The following is a 24,357-nucleotide window of genomic DNA, read 5'->3' as shown; positions in this document are numbered from 1 at the left end:
TGAGGCTTAATTGTGGTGGTCTCTTGTTTCTACCCTCTTCTGCTGTCTAACATGATTTGTATGAAACATTCGGGGAGAAGAACTGCTTGCTGAGCGCAGTAGGTTCAGTTTCAGCAGCATGGCTGGTGAGTCGCGCACCCTGACCTCACTCTCAAGCCGAGCTATTCCTCTGTGCCACCCAAGCAGGAATGTCACACGAGCCACTAGAGCAGTGTTGCTCTCTAGCAGCCTTTGCGAGCACAGTTAAAATAAACTGTATTTTGTGTACCAAGTTATTTCAACGTGTCATCAATATAAAATAGTATTAAAGAAATATGTTACTTTTTTGTACAGTCTGGTGTGTCTTTACATACACCGCACATCTCAAACTGGGCTAGTCATATTTCAAGTGCTTACTACCCACACGTGGCCCGTGACCACCACACCACATAGAGCAGTTCTCCCTTAGGCACCTGTGTGAAAGATGGATGCCCGCAGTAATTCTGATGATAAGAGCTCGTTATAAAACATTATTCAAAAATGTTCAAAAAAGCAGAGAGAAAAGTCCCCATAACCCCATCCCTGACTTAAGCATTGTTTCAATTTGGGGATGTATCCTTCTAGACTTTTTTCTCTGTACACACTAGCCTCCCTGCTCCAGAAGTGGCACAGAACTGTCATTCACATTGCTTTGCAGTTGTCTCCCCCTCCCTGCCAGGGCCCTAGACATCGTTGCATGTCCGGGTGGACTCAGTGAGGGAACGGAGACCCGGAGAGATTGCTTAACCAGGGGCCTGAGCCCCCCAGCCTGTGGGCTGGGAATGGCTGACATCGTCGCATGTCAGGGTGGACTCAGTGAGGGAACGGAGACCTGGAACTGTTCCTTCATCAGAGCTTTTCTCTGTGATCCGTGGTCCTTTCTAACTTTGGTCAGCATGATGGTGAATGGGAGCCAGAGTCTCCCCATCAGTCGGTCATTTCAGACACAGGCTTCTTGCCTCTTCTGTGGTATCTTTGTGGTCCGAATTGTATTTATTTTTGGTAAGGTAAAAGCGTTCTTAGTAACCTTTCCCTCCTTTTTTGTAGTTCCCAGTGACCTGACTGCAGAGGAGCGCCAGGAGCTGGAGAACATTCGGCGGAGAAAGCAGGAGCTGCTGGCCGACATCCAGGTAGGAGCTGGGCAGCACCTTGAACCAGGGGTCTTCTCATGACGCCTTCTGACTTGCTCTCACCACAGTTTAGACCAGGTGCAGGAATTGACAACCAGCTTTGCTCAACAAGGGAGAATGGAATCTCACAGTGGGGGGGGGGGGGCGGTGCTCTGTGAGCTGCACCCAGCTGGTCAGCTGTCAGGCTAGAGTGACCCCAGGTCTCCTGACTTCAGGCTAAGCAGACCCACGTCCATGTCCTGGTGGCCATTTTCTGGCAGGGCAGTTCTAGAGAGAGAATTTTGGTTCTTTGAACTTTAGTTTCTTCTTCTGTAAGATAGGAGTTAAAGCACTTCTTGATACGTTGTCATTAGTTGGATTATTTTAGGCCTTGGGAAGCCATTTCTTTTAGAATTCTCTGTAAAATATTTGGAAGCCCAAGGGCAGTGAAGGGAGGGGGCACACCCTGTAACCCCAAGCTGCAGCATGTCGAGGAAAGACTGGGTCTGCTCCAGTGTTGGTGTGAGCGTACTTTGCTGTTACCTAGTTCTTTGAGTCCTACCTCACTGGTAAATGCGGGAGAAGCATAGCAGTTCTTCACTCAAAGCCCCCTCTACCCCGCCAGTGAACTCTCCACTGTGCAGACCTGCTTCGATGGGGCAGGAGGTGGAAGGCATAGCCAGGAGTGGCGTTCCCTTTGCTGGCCACTTGGCGGCAGTGTTGGCCCAGTACAGGCACTGCTGGCTGGGCAGCTGGGTGCCTGGGGGACTGGTTTGTCCTGGTTTGTCCCCCCTTCAGTGAGCTGCAGATGCGACAGACTGTCCAGGCAGCTGTTTTCCAGTGGAAAATACATATTTCACATAGTGTATATGATTATAAACTTCTTTCCTAGACTGTAAACTCCTTGAGGTCAGGATGTTATCTTTCTCTTCTTTGTATTCCCTAGAATGATTACAGTCTGGTAGGAACTTAAGAAACATTTGTTGAACAGACGAATTTTCCAGAAATTTTTAGGTTTGGGGTGGCGTTGTCTTTATTTTGTTTGCTCTGTTTTACTTTTTGGTCAGAGCGAGTTACAGGAGATTTTGGTGATTTTGATCTGATCTGTATCTTCCTCCTGGTGATTCTGGACTGTGTGTTTTGCAGAGGCTGAAGGATGAGATAGCAGAAGTAGCTAATGAAATTGAAAACCTGGGGTCCACAGAAGAGAGGTGAGTCTGTCCTTTTCTGGGTGGTTTTGTGGTTGTGACATCGCCAAGTGCCAGCCTGGAATTGTGCCTCTGTCGCGTGCTTAAGGAAAGTGCGTCTTCTGCCTTCTTTTCTGAGCAAGCACGTATGTAGCCATACTTTCTGCCTTCCGCGCAGGGACTCCTAAATGTGAAGGCTTTTGATGTTTTTGGAAAGGCTGAACTGGAGAACTTGGCAGGTCCCCCAAAATCTTAAACTGCCTTTAAATTGTTGTGTGAACTATTTCTTCTCTTCTCTTATCCACTGGGTTCCTATTTTAGAGTTTCCATTTTTTGCTTTGGGTAAAGGAAAAGCTTAACGGATGCTGCTGATGCAGCTCCAGAAGGCTGGAGGCCCAGTTGTGTCTCGGCATCACTGCAAGCTTGCTTGTGCCTCCCTAACACTTAGGAGAACGTAGAAGTGAGATTATAGCACAAAGTGCCAAGGCGTGTCTGCTGGTTCTTTTTTCCCTTTAACATTCCTTAAAGCAATGTTAGTTGCTTTGAGAGTTTAATTTTGAATGAGGTTTCCCAGACCATTTTCTAACTGCTTAATGTCGTAAATGGGCTGTTTTTAATTCACTGCGTGTCTGTATTTTTCTAAGCCTAAGTCTCCCCGTCTAGCTTCAGGAGACCGTTGGATTGTGTTATTTTAAACTTGTGTGCACAGGGCCATGTGGATTAGTGAAGCTGCATGTCCAGCAGAAACCAGCCAGCTCATCATCTCCAGTCTCTGCTTTGCCAGTTCTGAATTACAGCTTTCTTATTTGCCACTAAAAAAAAAAAAAAAAAATTTGCTGCTTCAAAGAAATGGACAAATTGGTATTTGTCAGAATTTACCATTTCTGCTCTTACAAAAGGTACTCTTAAAAGAAGTGAATAGGGACTTCCCTGGTGGTCCAAAAACTGAGACTCTGCACTCCCAATGCAGTGGGCCTGGGTTTGATCCCTGGTCAGGGAACTAGAGACCCAGATTCGATCCCTGGGTGGGAAAGATCCTCTGGAGAAGGAAATGGCAACCCACTCCAGTACTCTTGCCTGGAAAATTCCATGGATGGAGGAGCCTGGTAGGCTACAGTCCATGGCGTCACAAAGAGTCGGACATGACTGAGCGACTTCGCCTCACCTCACCTCAGGGAACTAGGTCCCACATGCCACAACTGAAGATCCTGTGTGCTGCAACCAAGACTCAGCGCAGCCAAATAAATGTTTCAAAAAGGAAATGAATAGGCAGGCTACACACAAGGGGAAAAGACCTGCATTACCTGTATTTGAAAAAAGACTTGTATCTGGAATCTATATAGAAAGAACACATAAAACTCACTAATAAAAAGACAACTTGACTAAAAAGCAGGCAAAAAAAAACCCATGAACGCTTTTACATGTATAATAGACACGTGAAAAATGCTCAGTATCATGAGTCATGAGGAGATGCCACTTTACACCCACTAGGATGGCCAGAGTTAAATAGACAGGTGGTGCCTCGTGTTGCTGAGAGCTGGTGAGAACAAGCTGTGTAAACATTGGGGCAAACCAACTGGCAGTTCCTCCTAACATTGACCGTATACCCCTGCTGTGCCCAGCAGTTCAGCTCCCAGGTATTTACTCAGGAGAAAGGAGAACACGCCCACACGCATGAGGGCATCTATAGTGTTTTTATTTAAAATAGCCCCAAACTGAAATTAGCATTAATGTTCCCCAACAGATGAACGGATGAACAGATGAGTTCATGAGCTATTAACTTACATAGTTAATATGTAACTATGACAGTGCTTTAAACCTGGATTATGGCAATGGTTGCCCAACTCAGCAGACTTATTAAGCATTGTTCAGATGTGCATTCAAAATGGGTATGTTGTATGATACGTAAATTATACCTCAATAAAATTTCAAAAATGACATGGAAAAAAAAAAGAAACCCACTGTAGTAGAAGAAACAAAGGAGCCTAGGACCAGGGTCAGGATTTCAGTTGACCTTCCACAGTTAGACCCAAGTGTGCCTGAGCTTTCCTGGATAAATCTCAGACATCACTGCACTCCACTGACACATGTGGGAGTTATGTCAGTCTTTCAAAAATTCCCAGTTACCCAGAGTACTGAAGTGGCTGTGATGGTTGTTTTACAGGAAGAACATGCAGAGGAACAAACAGGTAGCCATGGGCAGGAAAAAATTCAACATGGATCCTAAAAAAGTAAGTGACGAAAGCCAGCAGCCAGAGCCTGCAGTCTGTAAAGTGGCAGTTTCCACATCGTCAGCTGCAGCCTGGGGCATTTGAGACAGCCTCCCTTCCTTTCGTGGAGTACAGCTCACGCCATGAGCCCTGCCTTCTGCAGAGCATAGGAAGTACTTACTGGACACTTCCTCTGTGTGCAGAGCAGCCGCACCCAATTCTTCCTGGGCCCCCACCTCCTTTCTGGATGTTCCTGGTGTCTGAAGCACTATTGGTGTCTTTGCTGTCTTTCCAGGGGATCCAGTTCTTAATAGAGAATGATCTGCTGAAGAACACCTGTGAAGACATTGCCCAGTTCTTGTATAAAGGTGAAGGGCTCAACAAAACAGCCATTGGTGACTACCTGGGGGAGAGGTAAGACCTCTGGAGACCCCTGCAGTAGAGAAGGTTGGTCAGCAGTTACCTAGAGAAACAAACTCCAAGATGCCCTGAGCTTTGTCCCGGGACAGGTGGAGGTGTCCAGCAGCTGGTATCCTGTGTTCAGCCAGTACACAGAGGCTGCAGATCTTTCATTTAACATTTGGCTGCCTCCTGGGCTGCGGGGGGTCTCCGCTCAGCCTGGGGGGCAGCCTGACTGGGGGTCTGCACGACCTTGGATTCTCAGCATCATTGTCTGACTTCCGTCTTCTGTTTCTCTCGCTAGAGATGAGTTCAACATCCAAGTTCTTCATGCATTTGTGGAGCTGCACGAGTTCACCGATCTCAACCTCGTCCAGGCCCTACGGTGAGTATGTTTGCAGCCAGTACCTTGTTGAGGGAGACGGGTCTTGGGTTGTAGATCTGTCCTGCACAGTTCAGTTCAGTTCAGTCCAGTTGCTCGATTGTGGCCAACTCTTTGCCACCCCATGGGTCCTGCACCACCTGGCGTTTTAGTGAAATTGTACCTTGGGTGGTGATTTGAGTATATGTAATTGAAATGATTGGATGGTTCAGTTCAGTTCAGTCTCTCAGTCATGTCTGACGCTTTGTGACCCCATGAACTGCAGCATGCCAGGCCTCCCTGTCCATCACCAAATCCCAGAGTTTATCCAAACTCATGTCCATTGAGTTGGTGATGCCATCCAACCACCTCATCCTCTGTCGTCCCCTTCTCCTCCTGTCTTCAGTCTTTCCCAGCATCAGGGTCTTTTCAAATGAGTCAGCTCTTTGCATCAGGTGGCCAAAGTATTGGAGTTTCAGCGTCAACATCAGTCCTTCCAATGAACATCCAGGACTGATCTCCTTAAGATGGACTGGTTGGATCTCCTTGCCATCCAATGGACTCTCAAGAGTCTTCTCCAACACCACACTTCAAAAGAATCAATTCTTCGGCGCTCAGCTTTCTTTATAGTCCAACTCTCACATCCATACATGACCACTGGAAAAACCATAGCCTTGACTAGACAGACCTTTGTTGACAAAATAATGTCTCTGCTTTTTAATATGCTGCCTAGATTGGTCATAACTTTCCTTCCAAGGAGTAAGCATCTTTTAATTTCATGGCTGCAATCGCCATCTGCTTTTGGAGCCCCCCAAAATAAAGTTTGACACTGCTTCCACTGTTTCCCCATCTATTTGCCATGAAGTGATGGGACCAGATGCCATGATCTTAGTTTTCTGAATGTTGAGCTTTAAGCCAACTTTTTCACTCTCCTCTTTCACTTTCATCAAGAGGCTCTTTAGTTCTTCACTTTCTGCCATAAGGGTGGTGTTATCTGCATATCTGAGGTTATTGATATTTCTCCTGGCAATCTTGATTCCAGCTTGTGCTTCCTCCAGCCCAGCATTTCACTCATGATGTACTCTTCATATAAGTTAAATAAGCAGGGTGACAATATACAGCCTTGACGTACTCCTTTTCCTATTTGGAACCAGTCTGTTGTTCCATGTCCAGTTCTAACTGTTGCTTCTTGACCTGGTTAAAGGGGATTAAATTGAAAGCAAAATTTGTAAAACTCTTCCTCAGATCTTTCAGTTAACATTTGGAAATTGATGAATATTTCCACTTTGAATCTTTCCCAATTTCACTCAAGAAAATCCTTTTAAATTTCTTGCCCTGGAACAGGAAATAGGTAGTGTGCCCTTCGTTTTAGAAGGGAAAAAGTCAACATTTAATTTTTTTTTTGCTAAATCTAGTCCCCTTGTGCTTTTTGATAAATTGTAATTTGGTATTTTCATCGCTGTTTAACAGTAAATAATATCATGTTTTGTGTTGTTTAGGTAGGTGAAAAAAAATCCAGAATTAAACCTGTTGGCCGCGGGTTTCTGTTTGACTTAAAGGGCTTAGTCATGACTGCTTTGATAGAAAATCTCTTTTCCTGCTATGTCTTTTTTTTTTTTTTTTTCTTTCTGGAAATTGGAGTTCTTTTAATTGGAGTTCTTATATATCAGTCTGAAGAGGTGAACCATTCTTTTGAATAGGAAAATCTCTTTCTTTTTTTTTTTCTTTTCATAAATACATTCCATCCTATCGAGAAGACAGAGATGTGGAGTGGTTAGCCTGCATCTGGCAGAAGGCTGAAGCCCCCGACATCTCCCTTGGCTGCAGAAAGCTCTCACACACAGGGTGTCCCCCCAGCACCGTAACACACCCTGTCTTTACCCGCAGGCAGTTCCTGTGGAGCTTCCGGCTGCCGGGAGAGGCCCAGAAGATTGACCGGATGATGGAGGCGTTTGCCCAGCGTTACTGTCAGTGTAACCATGGGGTGTTCCAGTCCACAGGTGCGCGCGGCACGTCCCCTCCCGGGGCTGGCAGCGCCTGCCCGGCGCTCTGCTAGGCACTGGGCCACCCCAAAACCAGAAGGGTTGGGTTCCTGCTTAAGAACATCGCTTTAAATGGTATTTATAATGGTAAAAAGTTGGAAACTATCCAAGTCTGCCAGTAAGGTAGTAGGCGTCTAAGTAAGGGCACCTCTGAATTATGAAGTGTACAACTATTAAAAATTATGTTTTTATAAAGAGGCTTTATTGACATGGAAAAATGCTAATAAGATTGGCCAAAAAGCAGACCTCAAAACTGTGTATCTGTTGTAATTCTGACATCTTACAGTATGTATCTCTGAGGTTCATATTTTTTAAAAATTTATTTATTTTTTAATTGAAGGATAATCACTTTACAGAATTTGGCTGTTTTCTGTCAAACCTCTGAGGTACATTTTGTGATACATTACACATAGTCACATTTATGTAAGAAAGCAAAATAAGTTATTCCTAGGTAGTGGGATTGTAGGTAGTTTATATGTTCTTTTTCATATATTGTGCTTTTCTGTACATGTTCTTCTTTTACAATCTGAAAAAAATAAAACCCTTTTAAGTTGTGAATGCTTTACATTCTTTCTCATGCCTTGCCCTTTGCAGTTAGAGTGTACCCAGATGCGTGGATTTTGCTTACTCTTTTGAGAGCACTGCTTTGCATTCTCAGTCTCACCTGGTGCTTCTTGTTCTTTCTGGTGGGATGTTTCTGACTGGATTTTGTTTTTCCCTTTTAGACACTTGTTACGTCCTCTCATTTGCCATTATCATGTTGAACACCAGCCTGCATAACCCCAATGTCAAAGATAAGCCCACCGTGGAGAGGTTCATAGCCATGAATCGAGGCATCAACGATGGGGGAGACCTGCCCGAGGAGCTGCTCCGGGTGAGCTCAGCTCTCCTTCAAGGCCATGGGCTCAGGCGATGCTGATGGACGTGGGGTCAATCCAGTGTCTGCTCAGACCATCCACTCAGCTACATGAATTACATTAAGAAACTAGTAGCGAGGTCCAGCGAGGAATCAGTGGGGGAGAGTGATCTATAACTCTGAGACCTAAGGCTCAAGTGGAGGTCAGGCTGCTCTCGCTTCCCTCTTGCTCCCTGGCTAGGCCTCTGTCTCTTTTGTCTCTGGGCACTGAAGGCAGAGGGGTTCTTGTGCCACCAGTGCACGGCACGCAGTGATGCTTGTTGCATGAGTGACGGAAAAGGCGGGGGGAGAGGTCTTTCTAGGATCGGAGACATGCAGCGTCATCTTTTCTTCCAGAATCTGTATGAGAGCATAAAAAATGAACCCTTTAAAATCCCTGAAGATGATGGGAATGACCTCACCCACACTTTTTTCAACCCAGACCGAGAAGGCTGGCTATTGAAGCTCGGTAAGTGATGCCCTCTGGGTCAGGGCTCCTTACAGACGCTTAGAAAGGACGTGTGTGTGCACACCCGTGCATGCACTATGGGGAAAGGGGGTTTGGTACAGGAGGCTTTAAGAAGAGACTTTGGTATAAATTCCTACTGTTCTAACAGAATTGCCTCCCAAAAGACAGTGAATGCACGGCCAGCGCCCCACGGGACACACAGACTCCTGGGGACAAACTTGCCCACATAAATATTGCCCACGGGTATTTGCGCTCCACATTTCTTCTCTGGGGTGGATTGAGGAGGGTTCGTTTTCAAGGCGGTTCCCGGAGGACCTCGTCCTTTTCCCTCCCCAGCCCCCCTGACCACTGGGAGGGTGGCCAGCTGTGCCCATCTCTCTACTTCCCATCACAAGTTTGTGCCCAGTGCTCCCGCCTCCCCCACCCCCAGTGCATCATCACCTCCTTCTGCATCTGGCTCCCCACAGGCAGCGTGCATGGCAAACCCAGGGCCCTGGCTGCAGCGCAATCCACGGCACTCTTACTCATTCTTGGGCGCTGGTTTTTTTTCCCCCCTCCTTTCCAATCCAAATCAGCCACATTAATGATTTTGTTCATTCAGAAAAACTAAAAATTGCTCCCGTTCCCTCTGCCAAAAGTGAGCTGGTATTGCTGAGCTGTGTGGTCATGATTTGCCGTCAGAGGGACAGGAGTGACCAAAAGGATCAGTAGGTTTTTACGCACACTCGTATGCACCTGTGACTGTTTCATTGACAGTTTCAGCATAATGATGAATCAGACCCCAGACATAATGATGCTAATTTTTTGGCCACTGAGAGGGTACATTCCTCTGTTTTCTTTTCCCTTGGCCTTTTGATGCATGGGTTCCTGCATTCTCAGAAGGTGTCATTGGAATGATCCTCCTGTCACCATTCCAGCTGTAGGTCCCAGTGAGATTAGAAGTCCTTATTATACTCTAGGCTGTTACTGACACATCTGGGAAGTGCTGAAAAGGAATCTTCAATTTCTGTCTCGTTCAGGAGGATTTGTATCCCCTTTTAAAATCCTAAGTCCTTGTGTTTATACATAATGACTTAATTCATAAATTCTCCTTAAAGCACTACCTCACTGATCAGAGTTTTTAATGTCTCTCAAATTGGTCAGCATACCATATATATTTAAGCCAGTAGGATCTTTGAAGGCAAGGCTCTAAAATTACTTACCCCAGAGGCAGCCACTCTACTGTGCGTCTTGATTGCTAAGTGGACAGAGTTAGAAGGAAACCTGCTGGAAATGTTAAGAAGTATATCCAAGTTTGGGTTTGCTTTCCCCTCCAGTGAGATTTGTTTAAATGCTAATACTAAGTGTTAGCTTTGACAGCCCAGATACTAAATTTAGAGCAGTACGAAGATTATCTTGGTTCTTACACCATGATGACATGTAAATTCATGAGACATCCCATATTTTTAAAGAAGAAAAAAATTTAACTAAATGTGAAACTCATTTTTAGGTCATTGCATTACTTTTTCTGAACCTCCACCAAACCCTCCTAAACTCTTCCTGTTGTGTTTTCATCGTAGCACACTTAGAATCACCCCTTCATGTGTGTGCCACGGAAGGCGGGCCTTCCGGCCGTCTGTAGTTGTATGTGTATGTCTGTGTACGCATATAACTGTAAGAATGTGTATTCTTGTGTATACACATATGTACATATGTATTCACAGGCTTGTGAGTGTGCATTTTCACACAACACTTTAAAAAGGAGTAGCCATCCCAAGAGAGACATTTAATTTTTCCCAAAGTGATCTTCACTGTGTTTGCTCTGGATTCTGGATATAGTAATAAATGTCAGCTCGGTGAGAACTGATTGGTGGCATCTTTGGGGCCAGGATTTGGGTGGTGCCTCAGATCTTTCCTTTACCAGGTAGGGCATGGCAGACGAGGCAGGCCCCTTATTCCCACGCCAGACAGCGGCGTTTGCCCCGTGGCTGTTTTTATGTCCCTATCCCCCACCCCGGCAGACATGAATGACTAATACAGTGCACCTTAAGATTAAGGAGTCGGGTTTAATTTCTTTGTTTTAATTTTCTTTTCTCCCTCATTTGTATGTTTCCATGATTTTGGCTCTCCTTTTCCTTGCCCCAAACTCCAGGAGGTATGTAATCCCCTCAACCCTGCTCGCTCGCTCTGCCCAGGCCACTGTAATTGCTGCAGCGTTTTCTTATTTTTGTTATTTTTGGTTATTTTGTTTTTTAATTGCTGGTGGTAGTGTTAATGCTGCTTCTAACTTACTATACAGTCCCTCGGGAACTGGTCAGGCTTGGGGGTGTGGAGGGATTTTCATCTTTCCCTGGTAGAGGTGGTGCACGGTGTGTCCAGTAGCTGGGCCCGGATGTGGAATAATTTGACCTTTCCTGAGCGCAGTAGTGTAAGAAAACACAGTAAGAGCAGGTCTGTAAAAGCAAGCAAAGCAGCCACTGGATTCTCTCTTGGACTTTATTGGTCAGGCGGACGCTTTGTTGTTGATTCAAATTGGCACCTATGAATTTCCGAGATTTCTCAAGTGGAGAAGAAGAGGAGGAGAAGGAAGTGACTCCCACGGCCGTGTGCTTCTGGCACACCTCCCATGACCGGAGAAGCAAACTAGGAAAAGCATTAAATTAGACAACGTAGGACATTTGCCTTTGCATGAAAAAGGGAAATGATGTTTCTTAAACTCAGAATGAGGCCAAGTAAGGTTTTAAAGAAAAGAAGACAAAAACCCCAAAACCCCTTCTTGAAGGCCTTCCGTTTAATTTCCTGTTTGGGGGGAGGGCATTACAACCTCGGCTCTGTTTTTTTATGTTTTGTTTTTATCCCGCCTCTCTTTCAACGAGTCATCATTCAGACCCCCAAATTGGCCTCTTAGTTATGTCGCTGGTGTCTGCCCTCCCCTTGCTGGTTTCGGGGCACATGTTTTCCAGATGAGGAGTCCCTGGATGTCTGCTCCAGCGGCACTTGAGCAGAGCCACACAAGAAAGAATGGCCCCAGCACTGACGTGTATAAAACGTTTTGGGGCCTTGTCAGGTGGTTCCCAGCTCCCAGGGAGCCAGAGTCAGGCCTTTATATCTACGGGGTGGAGGCCCGCAGGCCGGGCAGTGGTCCTGTGAGTTCCTCAGGGACTGTCTTAGGTGCGTGCAGCGGTCTGTCTGCTTGTTTCATGTCTGTTTTTCTTCCAACATAAAATGTGCCCCTGGGACCGCGTGACGCTCCATGGTAGGAGCTCGTTAACGCAGCAGGTCGTTGGGAAGCAGCCAGGCTTTCATCGCCAGGGAGAGGCTTTGTCCGGCTTTGCTTTCTGTCCTAGATTTCCTCCCGTCTACCTCCTTTTGGCCTCTGACCCCTCTTCCACAACCTCCCAAGATCCGAGGGCCCCCGGGGTGGTCCTGTGAGGGGAGCGCACAGCAGTGGGCGTGGGCTGAGGTGTCCTGTGGCGGGGGGCCCTACGTGGGGTGCAGGTCCAAGAGGCAGAAGAGCCATTTCCTCAGATGCTGACGGGGGCGGGCTTCCTTTTCACAGCAAATCAGCTCAAGTTCTAAGTATATCCTTGTCTTCCTTCTCCTTATTTATTTTGGTTCTGCCCAGCCTCTCCCATTTCCTCATGCATGTCATATTTCCATCCATGGTTTTCCTGATTCAGGCCCTAGGGCCTCAGGGGCCAGAAGCACGTGCTCACAGAAGCTGGCAGTCGCTACTGGGGAGAGAGTCAGTCTTTGCTTGACACCAGCACGGGACAGGGGATGCGGGGTGGGGGGCGTAGCCCGTGCTGGCTTACGGCCAAGCTCCTTCCCTAACCAAGGTCTGTGCCATTGAGAACCTCGGCAGTTCATGATCAGTCGCTTAACCTCTCAGAGTTTGGGAGCCCAAAAGTCGGGTAGCCCTCAGAGTTGCTGCCAGGACCTATGCTGGACCCTTTATTTCTGGGACAGGATTTGCATTGCTCCAGCAACCGGATCCTTGAGGAAACCAGGAGTGAGGGCGCAGCCACATCCTGGAAGCTCGAGACGCTCCCTCTAAAGCCCCTGCTCATCTGTTGGGGGTGAGGGGCAAGCGAGGAAGCGTGACTGGGGTCATTGGATTCACACGTTGTGGTCCTTGTTTTCTGTGAGGATCAGAGAAGCAGTGCTCTCTGCAGGTCACATTGGCAGAGAGCGCGCCTCCTGTCCAGGGCAGCACGAGGTGTTTGTGAAATGGCCTGCATATCTTAACACGTGAAGGCCTTTCATTTGGTTCGTATTCAGAAAACTTTTCCTGGACCTGGTGTGCGTTGAGAACAGCCGTGCTCAGAGTCAGGCTGAGAACAGGGTGTGCCTTCCCTCACCAAGGTCATGGTGAAGTTTCCCTTCCTTCACGTCGTCTCAGGACAACATCATGACTCTGATGTTTCCTTCGATTGAGCAACGTTTAAAAGGACTGAGGGAGCCTCCACCAGCTCACTGCCACCCCCGAGAGCTCACTTGGCTCATGGCTTCCTCCTCTAGTTATTATTGTTTCAAGCTTCTGGTGAGAAGTCCACAGTTGAATAGGTACCTCAGCCTACCAGTGGATTTTTCCCTGTTCCAGGAATCCTGCTTTGTCCCACCCAGGACTCTGGGGGAATTTAGGACACTGGCCCAGAGACCTAAAAAGCCAGAGTAGAACCATCAGGAAGGTGGGCTAGAAGGTGAAACTGCAGGACTGTGGGTTCCTTGTTCCAGGAAAACTGGATTTGATTGTGAGGGGATTAAGATGTCTTACTTCCCAGTTCTTCTCCCGCCCTCTTCTGAAAAAACCCTGGGCTGGTGGACCGGCAGTGTAGTGTGGCCAGGGGGCTGACCCTCTCCCCTCCTCTGTGTGCGCCCATTTCCACTGCATCCATAGGCTTCTGCTGATGCTTCTCTGGTTCATCACTGTCCCGGCTCCCTCCCCAGCCCGTGCGCTCATCTGCTGTCCTGATGTCATCTGCAGGGGGCCACCCAACTTGCTTGCTCTGCTTGTACCCACAGACTTTCACACTGTGAAAGGTGCTTCTGTTTTGGCTCTGTGTCTCGTTACTGATGTAAATCTGCCATGGTCTCAGTGTCCTCCTGGCGCCCTGCCTTCGCTTCCTCATCCCACACCCTGGCCAGTGGACTCCTGTCCAATACGCATCTCTCTTTGCTCTCCAGGTGGCAGGGTAAAGACCTGGAAAAGACGCTGGTTCATTCTGACTGACAACTGCCTTTACTACTTTGAATACACGACGGTGAGCGCCTGCTGGTCTGCTGGGACAAGGGGTGGGCCAGGCCTTGTGGTTAAACAGCTCTAATCAGATAAGACTGGAGGAGGTGGGGGCGACAGTCAGATGCTGCATCTTAGGGCGGGAGAAGAGTTTAAGTGAAGTGGAAGGGCTAAGAGGAATCTCAAAACTGGGGCATGGGCGTGGTGTGCAGTGTCTGGCCACAGGAACCATACTTCAGAGCCAATGTCCAGTTCTCAACTGGGACAGCTGGTGCCTGGCTGGGAGACAGTGGCAGAGAAGGTCATACATGGCATTAGAAAGGGGGCATGGAGCCCAGCTACTGAGTTTGGATCCACGGCCAGGAGAGAGTCTGTGGCCCCACTGAAGGGGAGACAGAGGTAATTGTGATTTGGAGAAGGCACATCTGCGGTAGCTGGAATACTGAAGCACTTGATTTAGAAGGAACAGCCAAAGGGCACAATGTGTACAAAAGAAAGTAAATGAAATGGGGGGAGTTGGAGACTACCTGGAGTTTTACCTTCATCTAAATTGAAAATTTTGTTGGTTTTTATTCAGTGGGAATGAAGTTGTAACACAATACAAATACTTGTTACATACAAGTCCCATTTGTAACAAGACCTATGAGCATAAAGATTGTACAGTAAAACCTTTTCTGAAGCTCCCTCTAACGGAGCCCCCAGGAGGCCTGGCAGGTTGGTGGGCTCAGATTGGAGCCCTCTCAGACAGGCTCCCCATGGCTGGGCGCCCTTGTTTCTGCCCTGTTCCCTGGGCATCAGAAGAGGAAACACGTACTGCTGGCAGCTCTGGAGGGTGTCTTGCCTAAATCAGGGCAGTTGAGATCCTCCTGAGAGAAGGAGGATTTTAGAAGTGTCTTGTGTAATAAAGGTGGGGCACCATGGGACAGGAGTCCTGGCAGTGTTTGTGTGACGCTCAGTGGGAGCCAGGAGGCAGGTCCACGCCTGGCCCTTTGCAGCTTGGGGGTAAGCAGGTTCCTCTGTGTCCCGCACGGTGGTTCTTCAGCTGGTAGACAGCGTGTGGATGTGGCTTCTCACCTGGGAGTGAGAGTCCTGACAGTGTCAGCTGGTGGCTCAGCCACTCAGCAGTTTCCAAGGAAGACAGACCAAGATTTTGCGTGTAACGGGCTAAACTCCTACCACAGAAGTTCTGCAGCTTTGCTTTTCTGTTACTAAAATCCTTTCAAACGTGAAAGTAATGTATTTCAAATACCAAAAACAGTACAAACATTTTTTTTCACCCCATCAAACTACCACTATGAACAGTTTGGTAAATTTCCTTCTGTTTTGCCCCTGTTCCCCCAACATGTATTCCCCTTTTTCTTCTAGACTGATGACATCTCTAAAATGTTGTTTAGATCTTTTTCACTGGTCTCTGGGTTAAAATGAACTTAATACAGGCATCTCAACAGTGCACCCCTAGGTCCCCTGTAGTCTCAGTGGTAGTGCAGTGAGATTCTAGAATCTTGTGGTTCTTAAAATGATGCCGACCATGCTGGTGTTACCTGAATTCAGTCTAGCAGTGCATCAGCATTTTATCAGGCAGTGGGAACCAGAGAAAACGTTCCCAAAGATGCTGACGGGGGAGCCTCGGGCTTAAGATGGTCGGTGGAGACGTCCTCACGGAATTACCTAATAAAGAGGGAAAATCTAGTAGAAATAAGTGGGAACAAAGCAGCCGAGTAAGGAAAAGGCAGAACTCAGTCAGCACACTTCCCATTTGGCAGAAGGGGCCGCAGCGCGTCCTGGAGCCAGTAGAAGGGCCCTTGCTGTGCGGCCAGGCACAACTAACCCCAGACCTCCCCGCCCCGTGCCCAAGTCTGGGAGAAGCAAACTCAGTAGGAGTTCTTCCCTTTACCCCTTTGGATGGAGGAGTAGAGAGGGTAGAAACCAGGGAAAAGTGGAAAAACAGGACTCACTATATCAGTAAAAGCTCCAAGTCTGTGTTCATGTGAGAAGACTGTCCGTGGAGGGTCTGCAGTACGCGTCAGCTCCAACACATGCTGGATACCAGCAGCCTCAGGGGAGAGTCAGGGCTCAGGGTGTCTGAGGAGGGCGCTCCCTTCACTCACTCCTCTCCTGAGGGTCTGAAGTGGCCAGAATACAAAATATCCGACCCTCCAGAAGTTTCAGACTAAAAACAAGAATCAAAACTGCATATTCAAAATATAGCTATATAATTGTGGAATTATAACTTATTTATTAACAAGTTAAAACTTTAAGGCATCTTTAGCCAGAAATGTTGGAGAAGGCAATGGCAACCCATTCCAGTACTCTTGCCTGGAAAATCCCATGGGTGGAGGAGCCTGGTAGGCTGCAGTCCATGGGGTCACGAAGAGTCGGACACGATTGAGTGACTTCACTTTCACTTTTCACTTTCATGCATTGGAGAAGGAAATGGCAACCCACTCCAGTGTTCTTGCCTGGAGAATCCCAGGGACGGGGGAGCCTGATGGGCAGCCATCTATGGGGTCGCACAGAGTCACACACAACTGAAGCGACTTAGCAGCAGCAGCAGCCGCAGCCAGAAATGTAATTCCTGTTCTAGAGGAAAGGCTTGAGATAGTCCCAGAGATTGAAAGATAAGCATTAAAGCAATTAGTGGGACTTCCCTGGTGATCCAGTGGTTTAGACTCCAAGCTCCCAATGCAGGGGGCCTGGGTTCAATCCCTGGTCAGGGAACTAGATCCCACATGCTGCAACTAAGAGTTCACATGCCCGACTAAAGATCCTGCATGCTGCAACTAAGATCTGGTGCAGCCAAATAAATAAAATATTGGTGGGGGGCAGGGAAGAGAGCTAACAGGTGAGAATGCTCCCAGTGCAGAATACTAGGACCTGCAAATGCAAAGACAGGTCATAAGATTATGGCCCTGAAAAGGAGAAAGAAACCTGAGTCTGCAGATCAAAAGGGTGCACATGGTATTTTAGGAACATTTGCTCCAGGAAGTGTGGCATGGCCCAGTTAAACTGTTGACCTTGGAACACAGTCTTTGGCCATTGGTATCTGGATATTTGAGAGAGGAGGTGAAGGCTGCTGGTCAGGTGCCGGCAGGTGTGGGAGTGGCCTTGGCTGAGATGGGAAGCCCTGCAGGAGGGCTAGTCGGGGGTGAGGGGACACGGGGCTCTGGACAGGAGTGTAGGCGCCTTTTTGGTCCAGGTGGAGTTGTCAGGCAGTCATTGTCTCTTTGAGGACCCTGCAGCCTGGAGCAGGAAGACGGGACCGGAGGTAGTGGTAAAGTAGTGACACGTGATACAGCTGTAGTCCAGATGTTGGGGGCACAGAACCGGGGGCACCCAGGGCAATACTGGGGCTTCCTAGCTTTGCTGACACTAGACCTGAGGCTTGAAAGATGAGTTAGGCAAAGAAGCAAGAACTTTGTGTGAAAGGGACTTACACGTTCCCCACTGGAAGGCCACCCACAGCTCTTGTCACACTCATGCTTTCAGAGCGTCTGCAGAAGCACCTCTTCCAAAGGCCTCTCTGTTGTAGGGGTTCGTCTGTGATGTGCTGCCAACACCCACATGTTTCTTGACCCTGTTCTTGTCTTAGAACATAGGTTGTGGGCTCTAGCGCTAATTTGTGGGCTTCAGGTCATGGGGGCACAGAGGCCGGGCTGAGCCACTGTGTGAAGGCAACAGGACGGGTCTGGAAGCTGAGCAGTGAGGTCTCTCTCCATCTCTCGTGCAGGACAAGGAGCCCCGGGGAATTATTCCGCTAGAGAATCTGAGCATCCGGGAGGTGGAAGACTCCAAAAAACCAGTGAGTATTTTTGATGAGCTGCTTTAGGGGGACAGAAGAGATGGGCGTAGCAGCTGTTTAACACAAGATGAAGTCACAAAGGTTTACCCTTGACCTTGGGCAACACGGTTAGGGCTGCGCAGGTCCCCTTACAAGCATATGGTTCTCAGTGGCAACTGCTGCAGTAGAGTACTGTCTGTGCTGGGCTGAGTCCTTGGAGGCTGAGCCTCTGCTGCATAGATGGAGGCCACCTGTCAGTCAGACGTGGTCTCTTAATGTGCAGAAGGTTGGTGCTCACCCCTGTCTTACTCCAGGGCCAAGGACTTCAAAAAACTCCAAAAGTACTAATTTAATTTAGCCTAACTTTAAAATTATCTTTACAGGTAAGGCAAAGGTGAAAGAAACTAAATAGCGTCCTTCATTCTGTCCATCTACTTTAGTGTCACTTTCTAGCTATCACACGAGGTGTAGGATTGTCCTGCCTTAAAAGGCTTTAGCAAGCTCTCATGATTGGGCCACTTATTTTATGATCTTCAGATGGCTTATAAATATTTTTCCTTTGTTTTGGATTGTTGTATTGCTGACTTGGCTGTAAAAGGCATTCGGTTACCTGCAGTTATCTCCATATTTTCTATACCTTAGGAGTAAAGCTAATGTGTATCTGCTTGGTATCTTTGCTAGTAAGACCTATTTATATACAATGTTGTTCTCCAGGATTCCATTTTTAGGCTACTCTTTTCCAAAGGAAATGTATGTTTCCTATATTTTATGAAAGTCAGAATAAAGAAATTAACTTTTTTTTTTTTAATAAAAATTGGAAAATAAATGAACCTTTTTTTTCTCTTGGTCAGCAGCTTTCTTAGATCTTTATCACTCGCTCTCTTTTTCTTAATTCTCAGAACTGCTTTGAACTTTACATCCCCGACAATAAAGACCAAGTGATTAAGGCCTGTAAGACGGAGGCTGATGGGCGCGTGGTTGAGGGCAACCACACGGTCTACCGTATCTCGGCCCCAACCCCCGAGGAGAAGGAGGACTGGATCAAGTGCATCAAGTAGGTGACATATGACAGCTTGGACCTTGTGTCTCAGATAGGCACGCCCCAGCTGCCTGTGTGCGGCCCGCCCCACCTCAGCACCCCTTGTGCTGAATCTGGAATGGGTTGTTTGGTGACTTTTCACTGGGTCCCTGGATTCTTGACCCTTGGACATTTTTAAGAGAATACTTCACGTGTCGGTTTCCCAAGAGCAGCTCCTGGCCCCGCGGAGGGGACTGGTGAGCAGGCTTACAGGCACAGATGCCACTGGCCGGACTGGCCTTCTCATGTCTTTGGAAGCAGGTCGCATCTTCATGGTGACAGCTCAGCGGAAATTGTAACCATTCCCTTTTATAATTCCTTAATCCTGCGAGACACTGTTGTCCCATTTACAGATGGGCAAACTGAGGCCTATTGAGGATAAATGGTAAACGCTTGTCGAAGTCATGTGGCAATGATCCAGGGTCATAAAGCAGAGCCCCACACTCCCCATTGAGCTGGGAAGAAGAGAAGGTCTGGGAGAAGGCAGGTGTAAACAGATCCTCAGATCCAGGGCTCTTCCTGGTCCCTGCTTTGCCTGTCACTGACTTTATCACAGGGGAGGTATCCTGCTGCAGCCCCTCTTCTCCACTCCCCCCGGGGCTTCTGTGAACCCTTTCCCCCCCACCATCATGCCCACTGCCCATCACCATGCTTGTCTCCATGGCTCTTCCTCCTGGGAGCACGTCCTCACTCTCACCACTGGTGCTGCGTTCATCAGGCGTGACCCAGCCGTCTCCTGGGTGTCCCCGGGAGGGGAGCACACCTACATGTGCAGCTGGGTGGGGCTTCCAGACCTGAGCATGTCGTGTGTCCTGTGGCGTCCCTAGGGGCTGGCCCACCCAGGAAGCTGAGGTGGACTCCTCACCCTGACGCCCCGAAGATGGAAGCAGGATTCCCTCCCGACCTCTCCACGTGGTCAGACCGCTCCGCATGGCAGAGTCCCTTGGGACATGTCCCGGCCCTGTCCAGGTCCTGCCTCCCGTGCACACGTCCTCTCTGTGAACAGGGCCGGGTCAGCTCGCAGGAGCCATTTTGTGCCTGGTCATGTGCAGAGTCCACAGTCACATGGGCTTGGGACAAGCCCAGAAACTGTCGGCACTTGGAATACCACTTCTCTGGGAAAGCAAATGAAACTTCAAGTTGTGGATCACAGCTCGCTTGAAAGTGGAGAATGACTGGTATGAGGGGCAGCAGGGGGCTGTGGCCTGCCGTCACTGCCTGTGCAGGTGTCTCGGGGGCCAGTGTGGGGGCTGCCCGGGCTCTCTCCCCACCCGGCTGTGGATGTCGGGCAGGCCACTGGCCGCTGCTCAGGCCCCTGCTGCCCAGTGATGGGTCTTGGCTGTTGAGCTGGTGCACTTGGGGACTCAGAAGTTGCTCAGTACAGACTGCAGCTGCCAGCCAGATGCGCCGAGTGCCAGGTGACACACAGGGTGTGTGGCAGGCACGGCTCCAGACACATGCCACTGTCATCACAGGACTGAAGCGTCGCGACGGTTTCCAAGTCAGAGCACACCTGGAGGTGTGGGGGACTCCTGAACTTAAATTGATTACTTGGTTGAAACAGGCAACAAGCGCCCCACAGTGACCTTGTTACCTGTACCTCATCTCCCTCAAGACTTGTCTTTTGCGCCACGTGTGGGTCCAGTGAAGGCTGATGCCACAACGTGGCCTTTACAGGGATGGTCAGGCGGCTGAGGGGCGTGTGTGGGCACGGCTGCCACTAGGAAGCCCTGGCCTGGGGTTGTATCTCTTGTTCCTGTTCCTCGGTCCCTGCTGATTTCTCTCCTTTTCTGTGCTGCAGGGCGGCCATCAGCAGGGACCCTTTCTACGAGATGCTGGCCGCGCGGAAGAAGAAAGTGTCCTCCACGAAAAGACACTGAGTCTGCACAAGCAGCAGGGCCCGCATGCCCGGCGAGTGCTTCCCAGCCAGTGAGGCCCAGGGTGGCTGCCGAGCCTCCAACAGAGTGGGAGCGTCTGGCCAGGCATCACCCTGAATTCCTAGAGACTAGCTTCAGCTTTTGCTAATTTTTTTAAGTGGGAGAAGGGTAGGTGGTCACCCCTGAGGAAGGGGGCCTGACGCCTTCACACTTGGCTTTTGAGCCTTTCTCTCTAAAAAAGAACAGAGCTCCTGTCGGCCAGGCCACCCCCCGCAGGTCTCTGCTCAGCAGGTCTGAGAGCAGAGCTCAGAGCCGACCGTTTACCTCTCGGTTATTCCCTGGGAAGAAGCCTTCAACCCTGCACCATAAATACGTGTATCTGTATCTTATTATATGTTAAGGAAAAAGGGGGAATGGAAGAGAAGCCACATACTATAAAGATATATTTTTGTTTTTTAAAGAAAGAGAGAAAGTAGAGCTGTCCAGATGCATTCTGTCCCATGTGCTTCAGGAAGCTTCTCCCTGGAGAAGTTCTCTGGACCACTGCTGCAGGTGTCAGCCCAGGGCAGGGGCTGGGCAGACTGCCTCCCGGTGCTTGTTGGGGCTTGGCTGGGTGGGAGAAGGGGTGGCGAGAGGGTGGAGGGGGCCATGCGTCGAGGACAGCCTGGGGGTCTGCAGGGCAGCGCCAGCCACTCCAGTCAGTGCTTGTCTTTTCCTGGCGCCTGGGGAGCACTGCAGGGAGAAGGGAGTGCGCCTGCCGCCTGCGCTCTTCTTTCTCTTTCAGGATTCATTCTTGTCGGGCTTTAAGATGGAAAGTCGGCATCTTTCCTTGAGCTACATACCTAATAACCAAAACTGTGAGGAAGGCAGTCCCATAGAGGTTCTGGGATGACCTGTTTCTTATTTGGTTTTTCTTCCTTCTGCCCCTACGCTCCAGTCCTCGTTTTAGAGGAAGGAGCAGGTCTGACCCGATCACCCGAGGGCTTCAGCCTTCTCTGCCTCAGAACTGGCCCTCACCTGGACCACGCCGTGGGTTTAGCGGTGGTCCTCGGAGGGGAGCAGGCCTTCACCTGCGCGGCAGGGCCAGGGCTGGGGGAGCCGGGGGTGAGGGCTCGGCCCCCGCTCCTGACGCGCGGCCGGAAGGAGCCGCGGCCACCGCTCTGCTGCTGTTCTCTCAGGGACTCTTGTCCGGGCCCGGCCCCCAGTCCAGGCAGAGCAGGGCCGGCCAGGCCGGCGTCGCCAGACCCCTCCCAGGCCGTGTGACCCCGACTCCTCCGACTCCTTCCAGGCAGGCTCGCATCTCTGGAAATAGCTTTGGTAAAGAGGAGTGGGGGGGCTTTCTGGGCCCCACTTTTGTGTAGGTCCTCCCTGGAGTGGCTTCAAGCGTTTTAATGCCGGAGCTTGTGAAGGTGACAGAAGAGGGTCCAGGCTGGTAACCTGACCTTTCTGGGTGAGAGAGCCAGGGCAGGGCCACCGGGATCCAGGGAGTCTGGGCCAGTGCTGGAGCCCCCCTGGTGATCTGAGTCCTTGGCCAAGGTTCTTGTGAACATTACCTAGACAGAGAGGCACCTGGATCAGTATTAGTCTATTTATCAGAGGTGTAAATAATCCATGTATAGTTTTTCTCCTTTTAGATTATTTTGTATTTGTTTTAAAAAAAGTTTTGTCAAAATATAAAGAAATGACTGAAAGTTGTTGACAGGGTTTTTAAAAAATTATAATTATTATTCCAATTTCTTTTTGTTTGTTTTTTGCATTGTAAACTAGCGCCAAGGAACTGCAGCAAATAAACTCCAAACCTGCCCAAAGCACTTTGTCACCTGTGGCATTGCTTCATGCCCGACGGGGCCCTGAGAAGGCAGGTGATTGTCTGGTTGCGCTCGTGAGGGTGGGTGTGTCGCCTGAACCTCACACAGGCCGAGTCTAGTGATGATAAAGATCGGAAGTGGGGAGGACGGTGCTGTCTTCCATAAAAGAGAACAGAGCAAGAAAGATGAGTAGCCCAGTGATTTCCCCCCTTTTTTGGAAGAAGAAACCAGTGTCAAACACTGACTTTATTTTCTTTTATTCATTTTTATTGATTATAGTTGCTTTATAATGTGTCAGTTTCTGCTGTACAACAGAGTGAAGCAAAGTGAATCAACAAAGTGTACCCCTTCTTTTTCAGATTTCCTTCCCACTTAGGGAACCACAGAACATTGAGTAGAGTTCCCTGTGCTATACAGTCGGTTCTCATTAGTTATTTGTTTCATACATGGTAGCGCGTATGTGTCAATCCCAGTCTCAACTCATCCCACCCTTCCTTCCCCTGCTTGGTATGCGCCTATGTGTCAATCCCAGTCTCTCAGTTCATCCCACCCTTCCTTCCCCTGCTTGGTATGCACGTATCTAGATTCCACATATAAACAATATTATATAGTACTTGTTTTTCTCTTTCTGAATTACTTCATTCTCTATGACAGTCTCTCCAGACATCAACTTTTATTAAGATCAAGAAATGTGCCTTCAGCCTTTATAATACCTTTTCAGTATCATTTCGGTTTCCAGATGTGCCTCCATAATGCCAGGGAAGAGTCACAGTGAGGTAGAACCCAAAAGCCCAGAAGATACTCAGCATAGCATCACAGGGTAAGGAGACGGACAAGCCCTAGCCTGTCCCCTTGGCTGGTGGCTCACCAGAAAGCACCATGTAGAGTTAGCGTGTGGTTCAGCAGTTCATTCCCAGGCATCTGCCCAAGAGAACTGCAAACATGTCAGAAGCTTGCACTGGAATGTTTATAGCCACGTGATTCACAGTGGCCAGAAGGTGGAAACGATACAGATGTCCATCACCTGAAGAATAGATAAGTGAACTTTGGTGGGTTCATACAGTGGAATATCACACAGCCATGAAAAGGAATGAAGTTGGGATTCGTGTTACGACATGGCTAAACCTTGAAAGCATGCTGCGTGAAAGAAGCCCGACACAAAAGCTCATGGTTTATATGATTCTGTTTATCTGCAATGTCTTTAAAAGGCAAATGTGTGGAGAGAGAAGGTGGGTTGGTGGTTGTCAGAGGCTGGTGATGCCAGGAGAATGGGAGTGACTTGCCCATGGGTACAGGGTTTCTTTTGAGGGTGTTGAAAATATTTGTTGATAGTTGCACAACGTTGCAAGTGCACTAAATCTCACTGAATTGTACACGTTAAACGGGTGAATTCTGGGCTTGCCCAGTAGTCCAGTGGTTAAGAATCTGCCCAGCAACACAGGGGACACGGGTTCAGTCCCTAGTCCGGGAAGACCCCACATGCTGCGGAGCAACTCAGCCCCATGGGCCGCAACTGCTGAACCCTAGAGCCCATGCTCTGCAGCAAGAGAAGCCACCACAGCGAGAAGCTCGGGCACCACAGCCGGAGAGTAGCCCCTACACGCTGCAGCTAGAGAAAGCCCGTGTGCAGCAAGAGACCCAGCGCAGGCAAAAGTAAAACAGTTTTAAACATAAAAGGGTGAATTCTTGGTAAGTGAATTAGATCTCAATTTTAGAACAACAGCAGTGAATAAATGTCATCACTTCCTGTGGTTCTGAAAGTGTGGTTCCCTGGACAGCATTTCCAGCAGCATCTGGGGGTGGGTTAGAAGTACAGATTCTCAGGCACCTGCCACACCCACTGAATTGGAGCCTGCTGTGCTAGGACCTGTGGAGAAGGCAGTGGCACCCCACTCCAGTACTCTTGCC

At 48.8% G+C, this 24,357-nt stretch overlaps 1 protein-coding gene across 3 annotated transcripts in view; it reads left to right on the top strand.

Annotated features, from left to right (window-relative positions):
* CYTH1 (cytohesin 1) overlaps nt 1-22,450 on the top strand; it is a 76,111-nt gene extending 53,661 nt beyond the window's left edge. For 2 of the 3 annotated variants that reach the window (XM_040244721.1, XM_040244722.1), the window contains exons 2-13: nt 1,066-1,148; nt 2,274-2,338; nt 4,479-4,545; nt 4,820-4,938; nt 5,228-5,308; nt 7,172-7,284; nt 8,052-8,200; nt 8,579-8,691; nt 13,855-13,933; nt 17,636-17,707; nt 18,586-18,740; nt 20,566-22,450. In XM_040244721.1, coding sequence (XP_040100655.1) covers nt 1,066-1,148; nt 2,274-2,338; nt 4,479-4,545; nt 4,820-4,938; nt 5,228-5,308; nt 7,172-7,284; nt 8,052-8,200; nt 8,579-8,691; nt 13,855-13,933; nt 17,636-17,707; nt 18,586-18,740; nt 20,566-20,644 — 1,175 coding nt within the window. In that variant the 3' untranslated portion in view covers nt 20,645-22,450. The remainder of the gene's footprint in view (nt 1-1,065; nt 1,149-2,273; nt 2,339-4,478; nt 4,546-4,819; nt 4,939-5,227; nt 5,309-7,171; nt 7,285-8,051; nt 8,201-8,578; nt 8,692-13,854; nt 13,934-17,635; nt 17,708-18,585; nt 18,741-20,565) is intronic. The other variant, XM_040244720.1, reaches the window with a different exon arrangement.
* Nucleotides 22,451-24,357: the final 1,907 nt, after the last annotated feature.

The sequence above is a fragment of the Oryx dammah genome, unplaced genomic scaffold, assembly GCF_014754425.2.
Source record: "Oryx dammah isolate SB20612 unplaced genomic scaffold, SCBI_Odam_1.1 HiC_scaffold_8, whole genome shotgun sequence".
Taxonomy (NCBI): domain Eukaryota; kingdom Metazoa; phylum Chordata; class Mammalia; order Artiodactyla; family Bovidae; genus Oryx; species Oryx dammah.
The sequence above is the reverse complement of the archived record's forward strand: the minus strand, read 5'-3'. Positions and strand labels throughout refer to the sequence as shown.